Here is an 11,665-nt window from a genome sequence, read left to right on the forward strand (position 1 = left end):
ATGTTCGCATCATCCAAGCTTGAAATTGTGTAAACCTGGCAACAGCATAGCATAGACGTCTCCTAAAATAAGAACTAGATTGAGCAAATTTTGATATTTTCATATGATAAAACACTTGCAATCATTAACTAGTTTTTAATGTATATGATAAAAATAAAAAGGAATTCATCATATACTTCTGAGTAGAGGAATTATAAACTGTTGTGTTTTGTATTATCCCTTTTTAAAATAAAAATATTATTCATCAGACCATGTCTAGCAGGGCATATATGAAGAAAAAGCAAGAGTAGGTGAAGGGAATGGAGGTGACTTATCTTAATTTTCTGTTTTTATACTGATTTTTCCATTGCTAGTTCATGTATTACTTGCGTAATGAAAGTTATACAGGTAATAATATGGCAGAAATAATAATAATAGCCTCCAGGCAGTGAGCCTGACTTTTGTGTGTGTGGGCATTTCTGCTGTAAGCTACGTTCATTCTCACTTGAGGGCACTTAGGGTTAATGCTCCACCACCCAATGGGCAGCATCATGGCCTAAGGACACCCCCTTGCCAGCCTCCAGATCCCCTGGTACCAAGCTGCGGGCCATGGTGTGCAGCAACACCTGAGCATCTCCCAGGGTGGGTGGCAGGGTGGCAGCCTCTGTGTAAGAGCACACATGCCTCACAGTGTTTCTGATTCCACTTTAATGCCAAATATTTTCCTTTCAAGATGATCAAATAACGTTTGTTCACCTGTAGATCATGTAACCGTTCATACTGTTTTCATGACACTTTATTTCATTCAGTTTAGAGATCACAAGATTTATGGAAGACACACCAACTCCAATCACACATCAGCCATGATGTTTACAACTCACCTGAGTCTCAGTTCCAGCATCTAAAAAGTGATAAACAGCGTTATCATGAGTGTTAAGATATTTAGTTGAGCATCAGATACATGATCCCTCCGTCAACGCTCACAAGGATTTTCTTAGGACTTCTTTAATGGAAAATCACAGGAATGTGGGGAGGCAGACAGGAGAGTGTCCTTGCTGTACAGACATGGAAAGGGGGCTCAGACAAATTGCTCCAAGTCACAGAACAAACACGGAAGCTGGTGTCGTATGATCATACTAGCCGAGACCTAGATCCACTGTTTCCCAAAAGCTGTGTTACAAATTCAAAGTAGAAAATCAAACTATGTGAATAGGAAGAAAATAAATGCCCATTTCCAGATTTTTGTGTGCGCTGGATTGGAAAAATGTCATCAAGCAGTGGGTTTCTTCCATCCTCCAAACACAGACTGTAGGGTAGGTTTTCTTACAACTGGAAAGGAATCAAAAAAGGACCATTTGATATTTGCATTCATAATATGAAGGGGCGGCCAAGTCATGAGTCAGTGGCACCATTCCAAGTGAAACAGAAAAGGCTGCAACATAGCAGCAATTCTGGCCAAGAAATTCAGAGTCAGCCCTGTGGGAAGGCAGCTAGGCTCCTCCTCTGGCCCGGCACACATCCTAAAAGACTAACACAGTTATCTGAATTTAGGTTACTTCTGCTTATGTCCACTCTTTCCCTGGTTTTCTTTGTTCCCATCTGATCACCAGCACTGATAAAAAAAAAATACCTTGTGCAATTTAAGTGGTAAATTCTCCTAGGAAAAGAGTTCACTGTTCATCTTTGTATTTATCACTGTTCTTAGGCAACTGTTGGCGTCCCTCTTCAAAATGTAGAATGAATGCATAACTAGTTCATTTTGAGTGGATTAATCCAGTGCCAGTTGCTTCATGAAATGCATTAACCTATGTGTTTTCATGTGTCTTTTCTCTTATAGAAAGCAGAGATTGCTATTGCCCCTCTGACAATCACTTTGGTCCGAGAGGAGGTCATTGACTTCTCTAAGCCCTTCATGAGCTTGGGCATCTCTATAATGATCAAAAAGCCTCAGAAATCTAAACCAGGAGTGTTTTCCTTCTTGGATCCTCTGGCCTATGAGATTTGGATGTGCATAGTCTTTGCCTACATTGGTGTCAGCGTGGTCTTATTCCTAGTTAGCAGGTTTAGTCCATATGAGTGGCATACAGAAGAGCCAGAGGATGGAAAGGAAGGACCCAGCGACCAGCCTCCCAATGAGTTTGGCATCTTTAACAGCCTCTGGTTTTCCCTGGGTGCCTTTATGCAGCAAGGATGTGACATTTCACCCAGGTTAGTTTGAAAACCCTTCCCTTCTTCACCAACTCCCCAATAATTCTCAGTATTGTATGGAATATCTCTCTACACATTCTTTTCCTGGAGGCAGAGCATTAATTTGAAACACAGAAAAAAAACTTGCAATTCCCAAATTAGTCTAAAGTACATTCATAGCCAGTTTTTCCAAGTTAGCACCAAAGGTGGACACATCCCAAGGATGAACTTTCCTAATGGAAAAGTATGCAACTGCTCAGAACTCTCAAAGATAAGTTAGTATTAATATTTCCTTCAATGGTCTGGCAGATAGAAATGAGCATCTAAATTGTCAGACTAAGAATTTATTTTCATTTTGCCTCCTTTTCAAAATCAAAAGTTTTTGTTATTGTTGCTGTTGCTCATCTTTTAAAAATTAATTTTGACCTTGATTTACATCCCATGTATGTCACGGGAGATTTCTGCCACAGACTTAACCTGACACCTGAGTTGGTGGAGCAAGTACCAGATAGACATTTTCTGTGTAACAAAACATGAATAAACCAAGCTGTGGGCAGTTAGCAATCTCAGTTCTGTGTCAGTTTAATAGACATATTTTTCAATATCTGTGGAGTCATGGCTTGCTTCCTTTGGATGCCACTAAGACATTTTTTAAGAGTGGTAAATCCAGTGCCAACGGATTTTAGTTATTTTTTAGTTATGTTTGCCAAAAATGTAGCCAATGTCCTATTGCAGGAAAAACATCAAACTTCTCCCACAGAAAAAAATAACCACAAGTAGGAGAAGCTACGGACTGAACTTAAATATCAGTGACTTATATTAGTATCACAAATATACAGATGTTTTAAGGAAGTGTATGCTTTCTCAAAAGGAGATATTTTAGGCAAAATGCAGTCTATGTTCCTTAAGACCCAGGAAAAATGATAAATGTGTTTAAATTCTAATAACCTAGGAATCTGAGTCAGTGACTCTGAATCAATGAAATGAAAAGAAAGCAAAGCAAGTCTCATAATGGTTTTGAAAACCAGGATTAAGCAAATGCTAAGTTAAACCCAACAGGTACCAAAAAACAAACAAACAAAAAAAAACCAGCAGGTGTCACTTATATAATAATGTTTAAGAAGGGAGAATTTTAAAGTTAGAAATGTCATGAAAAATATGAATTTTTTCTTACATTAAAAAAAATGTTTAAAAACAATCTGTTCCAGGAATTTTAAATAGTTTGATGGTCCCAGTGAGTGGCATCAATTGTGAAAATGACCTGGATTTTTTTCTTCATTCCACCCTCACTTTCCCCGTGCATCTACATCACCCACACACCCCTGATACCAGGGAAAGGATGGGGGGGAGAACTTTTCTCTTTTGAGATTTGGCATCCATTTTTAATGCTGTCATGCTGTACATTGACAAGTCACATGCTCTGGTCTCATGTTGGCAGCAGCAGAGAGAACATTCTTGGAGCATTAGGTAAAGATGCATTAGGAGATAGCTTCTCCTCCACTCAGATCAGAAATGAAATATCAAAAAACAAAACAATCCTCAGCGGAGGTCACTCTGAGACCAGTGTATGCCCTCCTCTGGTCCAGCCCCATGTGGGCACATGTCCCACCTGCCCTGGCAGGGCTCTATCCAAAGGCAGGCCCAGGTTCTTTCAGAAGGGCATCCACCAGCTCCTGTGAAATCTGAGACCGTTCCCATTGCTAACACGTACTGCTATTTCACATACCACAAAGAGAGAAAGGATGCTGCTGGTGCAACCACACAGCTGTGTTTTATCCTATCACCCATAGTCTGCACCCTAATTGCAGAGATGCTAAACTGTGGAGGGGGAGGATATCGAGGAATTTAAGTAAGGGTTCCCTTTCTACCTCTGAAGCAAAGGCATGACGTTCCACATTCCTGTTGATAAACAATAAAAAGGAAACCTTTTCTATATTTTCAGTGGCATTCATATATTCGATATGGCATAAAAGGCATCAGGTGATTCAGAAAGTCTAGAATCATTCTGGAGTGGACTGCCAGAAAACAAAATGATAATTGCCATTGTGATTTTAAACATAACATGTGAATTTATGATATTTCTTTTCTTTCTCTATGTTGGTTAGAGAAAGGAAAATGTGCATTACCTTATCCATGTTTAGATCCCTCTCAGGTCGAATTGTTGGAGGTGTTTGGTGGTTCTTTACACTCATCATTATATCATCTTATACCGCTAACCTCGCCGCTTTCCTGACGGTTGAGCGAATGGTCTCCCCCATAGAAAGTGCGGAAGACCTGGCCAAACAAACAGAAATTGCCTATGGAACACTGGATTCAGGGTCAACCAAAGAATTCTTCAGAGTAAGTTAAGGGAAAAACTAACCATGAAATGTTCATGATTTTGAAATTCAGGCAGTTGTTGCCAACAGCTAGCTATTTGCAGGTTTTGCAAATATAACAGTAATTCTGTGTTTAATGCTAATACTTCTACTTGGATTTTATAATCACTTTGGTTTGCAAAAGCTAATTTGTTTATTCACATTGCAAGAGAGACCCAAGGAAAAGTAACAACAGAAAGGTAATTCACACAATGTTATTAATGTAACTTATCCAAAAGATTCCAGTGTTGATAATGCTATGATACTGCCTCTGAGAGGATTATAATTTATGTATCCTTTGGTGTTAAGAGCATAAAAATGAAAGCAAGGTTGTTTTGTTTTGTTTTGTCTTAAGAATACATTTAATTTGGTGCATTTGAAACCAAAACCTTAAGTGAAGCTCATATTTCCTCATATGAGGTATAGTCTATAATCTATTCTGTAACAACGGACTTCAAAGTAATGTAACAAAAGATGGTAACAGAACTCTTAGGCTCTGGACACCTTCTAAGGTATGGTGTATGCTGCTTGTCTCTGCTTTTCTGCATAAAATTGTTCAAACTGACATAATTTCACATGTGGATGTGACCCCTTTCTTTGGCTCCCTATCGGGATGGCAGGTATTTGGGTTTTACGTTTGTTTGTTTCTGGTTTTTTTAGTTGTGTATTTTATTAGGAGGATGAATGTTTGATCAATGAAACTCCTTTACTCTGCTTCTACTGAAATCCGGAGACACGCACTTGATAATGTCTGGTCAGAGATAAGGATTCATTTTGTGACTTTAAAACCAAAGCACTAAAAAAATAAATAAATAAAAACAAATAAATAAATAGATAAATAAATAAATAAATAATAAAACCAAAGCACTAAAAGGTAGCCAGAGTAACATTTTCACAAATATTTACCTAAGTAATAATGAGGGCATTTTACGTTTAATCTCAGTTAATCTAGGTATTTAATAATTTAGAAGTCAAGAATATTTCCCGATTGTCTAAGCTTTCATGTAAAAATAATGACAGCCCTTTGAAGTAAGTGCATGCTTATGTATACAGTACTTGGAGATTACATTGTCATTTTAAATGTATATGCTTATCACTTTCTCACTCAGCTTGGAAATTAAAAACAACAAAACATCCTACTTTTTAAACTTTCATCTACTTGAAGTTCAGTAAGAGATTTTTCTTTTTTAAAAAAGTATCCTTAAAAAAAAAAAATAAAAAAAAATAAAAATAAAAAAAAATAAAAAATAAAAAAGTATCCTTATATACTACATAATACTATATTAAGAACAAATCACTCAAAAATTCTGTCAAACCCATCACTGGACATTGTTTACAAAATAAACCAGGCAGTGAACAATGTCCTTGTCAACAATTTAGAGCATTGCTAGTAGATATAATGAAACATTTACAATAATTATGAAGTATTTGCAGATTTTTCTAAAACTGTAAAGAATGCTCATGACAATACATTTTATTAACAATATTCTGTGGATAAACTTAACTGACCAAATTTTTTTTTTCAAATTTTTAACACTTACTGAGTGCATCCCAGTCTTTAAAGCTTCCTGATAGAAACGTTCACATTTTAGCATAATTTCAGTTCCTTGCTGGAAATCTGTAAATCTGTAACTGCTTCCACCAAAAAGTAAGTAGGTAAAATTCAGTAACTTTGCCTAGAAACCATTGGAGGTATGCATCAAAATGGAATACAAGTTTGTGCTATCACTTGCATTTTACCAACAAATGACAACTGATTTTCATGTAAATAAGGCAAATATTTGCAGGTTCATCATTCTGCCTTGAGTGATAAAGGGAGAAAGAAATGTCATGTTGAATTCCCTGAAAAAAATGTCAGCAATAACTCACCATAAAGCTCTTTGGCATCAAGCATGCTGAAAATATTTATTTCTAATCTTTATAGAGCTTTTAAAAATTGTTCCAAATTCTAAAAACTGGTGAGGTAGATAAGAGACTATATTGATAAGAAATACAGGAATAAGGAAAGCCGGCTTGCTGGATTTGCAGAGCCTTTCAGAGAGGCTGTGCCGGTCACCAGTGCCTCTCTCCTCTCGCTCCCACCCAACTCCAGTTTTAAAATTGAAAGATTTTTTATAAGGCATTTATTGTTGCAGAACGGTCTGAACCCTAATGGGACAGGAAAATAATTTTCCCTGGCAGCACACTTTCAGAATGCATAAACTTGGGTTCTCTGATAGAAATCTAATTCATTTCCTACCCTATGTTCCCCGTCCTCTCCCACAGATGATGACCTGGTTTAAATAAACCATTTTGTCTGACGGGTTGAGGAAACAGAATGTGAAGGGTATTTTTGTACTTGTCAAAATGTTTTCTCGTAGGAACACAGTAATGGTACATCTATCAGCTCCGCTAAACTGCCTCAGGCAGTGACCTATATCTCAGGGCTTCAAAAAATGTTTGCAGTCACAATCAACTAGAGAAAGAATTAGGCTAAGGGGGTGCTGGGGGGGGGGGCTACATCCAAATTCAACCGTTTCCTTGGTTTGGCCCCATTATGAAACTTGGTATGTTTTGTGTTCTGTGTATCTTGTTAAGCATAAACACAGAGGCATTTAAGGAAAGTCTGTACCTGTCACTTAACGGCAGCCTTGCTGGTGCTTCAGCATTATTACACACCTGATGTGTGCACACCGATTTTCATTGCAGTTCAGATGTGGCTGTTTCAGTATAAACAGGAATGCATAAATGAGGTGATTACTATCTCAGAGCTTATAAGATTATCAAATATTGTGCACATCAGCCTTGCTGCATAAGCTGCCGGAAGCAGAAAATAATTCACCTGGCAACAATGTAAATATTAACTATAGTGCATGACATTTGTACATATTTTCCATTAAAAACAGGAAAGGCAGGATACTTAATTTTTGAGAAATTTTAAGGACAGCACATTTTAAAACTCCAAGAATTATTCTAAGTAATAAAATAATGCTTGAAATCATAAGCTTCCTCTGCATTGAACTTCACAATAAATACAGAAATCTGAGATTTTTCTAATCTTAAAAAAAAATAATGACTTTGTATTATCTCTGCCAATTACCTTGAGCATATACACTCCCCCAAACCTGATCCTTAAAAAGACATTACAGTTGGAGGTTTTGGGACTGGAAATCCCATTATCACTGTATTCATGAGTTTGCTGGATCTGCAGAAAATTTTCCTTTCAGCCTGTCTCATCAAATTTATAAAGGTGTGCTTGCCCTCACTCCTTAGTATACACCTCCTGTGGTCACAAATACAGTGCAGGGATATGATTTCTAGTGTTCCCTTTCTGAATGCCCCAGGCACCCCTTCCCCATGAGGATGCGACCTTATTTACGCCATTCACCCTTGAAATCAGAATCAGGATTCCTAAACCTTCACAGAGTGACAAAACAGTGTGATTTTTTTCCCCTAAAAGAGTCGCTTTCATTATTCCCCTATTTTTCCACCGGGAAGCTGCATTTTTATAATTTCCTTCATACAGAAGGCTTGCTAAGTGTGGCACAACTATGCTACGGATTCCTCTTTCTTCTAGACTTTAAAGGAATTAACGTAACTTCTTTTGCACTTACGGCATATATGATTCAATATACTTAAACAAATGCCACAGTAATTTCCCTCACATTAGTATTATGCAAATGGACTTCTAAAAGATATCTGCGGCCTAAAGATACTTTATTCTTTTAAAAAGGAATCATTAGCTTTAAGGTTTCATTGCATTCTATAATTAAATTATCTGCATAATTACCAAGCCCTAAACATACTCTTTTTCTACTCTGCTGTGTTAGTTTTATTTAGCGGTTCTGATCCCTTTCAGTAAGATGCTGAACAGTAACTAGAAGATTGCCAGGTAATTAGCTGGACTCTCATATTCTTAAAAATTTTCAAAGAAAATTTTCAATCAAAATAATACCCAGGTTTTACTTCTTCTGTTTTCAATGTAGTACACCGGACGAAATAACCAGTGTATGTGGACCTCTGTACCCTTCTAAGTGAACCTCTCAAGTCAAGTTATCAATGCATTTAAAGAGTGATTATACACTGAAAGGATGTTATTTACCAACATTTCTCTAAATGGAAATAATCAGAATAAATGTTTAAGGACTTCTGTATCATCTGGTGATCCAGAAAGTTTATGGTTTTTCAGAGATTGAAACTTGTTATAAAATGGCAGAGTTAGGGATCCTGGGTGGCTCAATGGTTTAGCACCTGCCTTCGGCCCAGGGCGTGATCCTGGAGTCCCGGGATCGAGTCCCACATCGGGCTCCCTGCATGGAGCCTGCTTCTCCCTCTGCCTGTGTCTCTGCCTCTCCTCTCTCTCTCTCTCTCATGAATAAATAAATTTTAAAAAATATTTTTAAAAAACGGCAGAGTTACTTCTCTGGAAGAGAACTCTATTATTAAAGATGGAATGATTGGGGCCAGGAACCACAGGCTCCCTAATGGATCCCAAGGATGAGGGGTCTGGATCCAGATACTTCTCTGTCCAAGACCCACATAGAACCTTTGCAATTACATTTAGTGTTGGCACGCAGTTTCCTAATGTGAGGATTCCCATAGCAGAGGTAACCTGTCGCTACCGACACACACACCCCACAAGCTATCACTGCAATACTTTTAAGTGTTAATAACATAAAACACTTCACAGGACAATACAGGATGTCTATTTTCCATCTTGATATTTACCACCATTTGAATATACATTAACATAAAATATCTAGTTTTTTAGTAGTGTCCAACTATGCAAACCTCTTACGGTATAGGATATTGATTACTGAGTTGCCATCCTCTGAAACCAAATTTTAAATATCAGTTTTATCAGTTTTCTTTGTCTATTCGAATCATTTGATTTTTGTCCTGAAACATATCTGAAGTTTGCTAGTCAGTCTATTTGTTGATTATTGAAGATCTGTCTCTTACTGGATTTTATATTCTGGTAAACAAAGGAAGGTTCATGTAAAATGAATATACATGCTACTCAGGATTTGCCCCCATGCTTAGATGCAGGCTTTTCTAACTCATTGAATGTATCCCTTGGGGACATTTGCGTTCCTTTGGATGTATTTTCACCTTTAGAATGTCTGTATGGATGAAAAATAATAGGAATGCAGACACTCACAGAAGGTTCTAGATAAATTAAGTAGTGGGAGCCCAAATAGACGGAAATAGACATACGGCTTGGCTGAAGGTGAAAGTGTTAGAAAGACTAGCTCCCCAAAATATATAAGAAAACAAGAATTGCCTTTTTTTTTTTCAGGTCCCTTTTTACTTGGAGAAGATTTTTAAAATGTTATTATTGAAGTGTAATTGGCATACGATGTCATATTAGTTTCAGGTGTGCAACATAGTGATGCATCACTTCCAACCATCACCCCAGTGTTCTTGGAGTAAGTGCGCTCAACACGTGTCCCCACACAGCGTTGCTCAGCCCTTCCTGACCGTATTCTCGGTGTCACGCTTCTCACCCTCGGTGGCGCTGATTTACAGCTGGCAGCGTGTAGCTACGGAGGAGGAATCCTTCCCGTTAATGCGTTCTTGTTGGAGATTTTATTAGAAAAAGTGCACACCTTTTGGTGGACCTCGAGTCTGCCTCTTGCGTTGCGGACATTGGGGTGCGGGCCCACTGCGTCTCCTCCTCCTTCGTGCCTAGCGGTGACGTGATAGGGTGACATCAGGGGTAGGGACCGCTCTTCCTACACATCTAAAACTTAAAGGCATGAAAAGAGACTAAAAATAAAATAAAATAAAATAAAAGAAAATAATAATTAAAAAACTAAAATAAAAATAAATAAAATAAAATAAAAAAATAAATAAAAGTAATAAATAAAATAAAATAAATAAAATTAAATAAAATAAAATAAAATAAATATAAAATAAAATAAATAATAAAATAATAAAATAAAATAAAATTAAAATAATAACTAAAATAAAATAAAATAAATAAAATAAAATAATAAAATAAAATACATATAAAATAAAATAAATAAAATAAAATAAATAAATAAATAAAATAAAATAAAATAAAATAAATAAAATAAAATAAAATAAAATACAATAAAATAAAATAAAAAGACAATATGGCAGCAGTCCTCTGTTACAGGATTCAAGTGCAGGGCTAAATGGGAATTTTGCAGAGCTGGCCTTCTGGGGTTTGCTGTGAGTGTGACGCAAACATGATTGTAAATGCCCCACTCTACATGGCATCCTACACTTAATGATAGCACGGCGTGCCCTGAGCCCCCGCGTGGGGAGGTTCTGTAGGAGCAGGGGGCGGCGCGCTCGGCCCTGCCCGGGCCCTCGGCGTCCGTCTGTCCGTCCTCGTCCTCCGCGTCCTCCCGGCGGGGGTTGGGGGGGAGCGTTCTTAAAAGGCTTCGTCCCCGTCGGGGTCCGGCCAGTATTAACGTGTCGTCCCTTCTTCCCTGTGCTTGATTTTACGCGGATGCGCTCCAGAGATCCAAAATCGCGGTGTACGAGAAGATGTGGACGTACATGCGGTCGGCGGAGCCGTCGGTGTTCACGCGGACCACGGCGGAGGGCGTGGCGCGCGTGCGCAAGTCCAAGGGCAAGTTCGCCTTCCTGCTGGAGTCCACGATGAACGAGTACATCGAGCAGCGCAAGCCCTGCGACACCATGAAGTGGGAGGAAACCTGGATTCCAAGGGCTATGGCGTAGCTACTCCCAAGGCTCCTCATTAAGGTGGGTGGGATAGTATAACAATGTCGCGTGTGTTGTTATAATATTCCACCTTCCCTGATGGCCCCACGCACTGGTTTTGTTTTGTGTGTGAACATGGTATGTTCGGTTGGTTTTGTTGGGTTTTTTTTTTGTTTTTTTTTGTTTTTTTTTTTGTTTTTTTTGTTTTTTTTTTTTGTTCGTTTGTTTCTTTTTCTTTTTATCCATTTCATATATTTGATCAGCAGTCAGGTATTTTTTTTCTTTTCTTTCTTTTTTTTGTTTTTTTTTGTTTTTTGTTTTTTTTTTTTTTTGTTTTGTTTTGTTTTGAACTTTGGAATAATCGATCGTAGCTGACCTGTGTATCTTCCAAGGCCATATAAAAACCAAACTGGTTGAACACTCGCTGCTGCCGGTGAGCCTCACACACGCGGAGCGACGCTTCCTGT

The 11,665-nt window shown here is 38.0% G+C and overlaps 1 protein-coding gene across 1 annotated transcript; it reads left to right on the forward strand.

Moving 5' to 3' along the window:
- Nucleotides 1-372: 372 nt before the first annotated feature.
- LOC119879095 (glutamate receptor 4-like) lies at nt 373-11,239 on the forward strand. The gene is given in 5 exon segments (XM_038589549.1): nt 373-387; nt 1,817-2,187; nt 4,308-4,506; nt 10,995-11,178; nt 11,181-11,239. Coding segments are annotated over 5 exon segments (828 nt in total).
- The last annotated feature ends 426 nt before the right edge of the window (nt 11,240-11,665 follow it).

Source organism: Canis lupus, unplaced genomic scaffold (genome assembly GCF_011100685.1).
Source record: "Canis lupus familiaris isolate Mischka breed German Shepherd unplaced genomic scaffold, alternate assembly UU_Cfam_GSD_1.0 chrUn_S269H429, whole genome shotgun sequence".
Classification (NCBI taxonomy): Eukaryota; Metazoa; Chordata; class Mammalia; order Carnivora; family Canidae; genus Canis; species Canis lupus.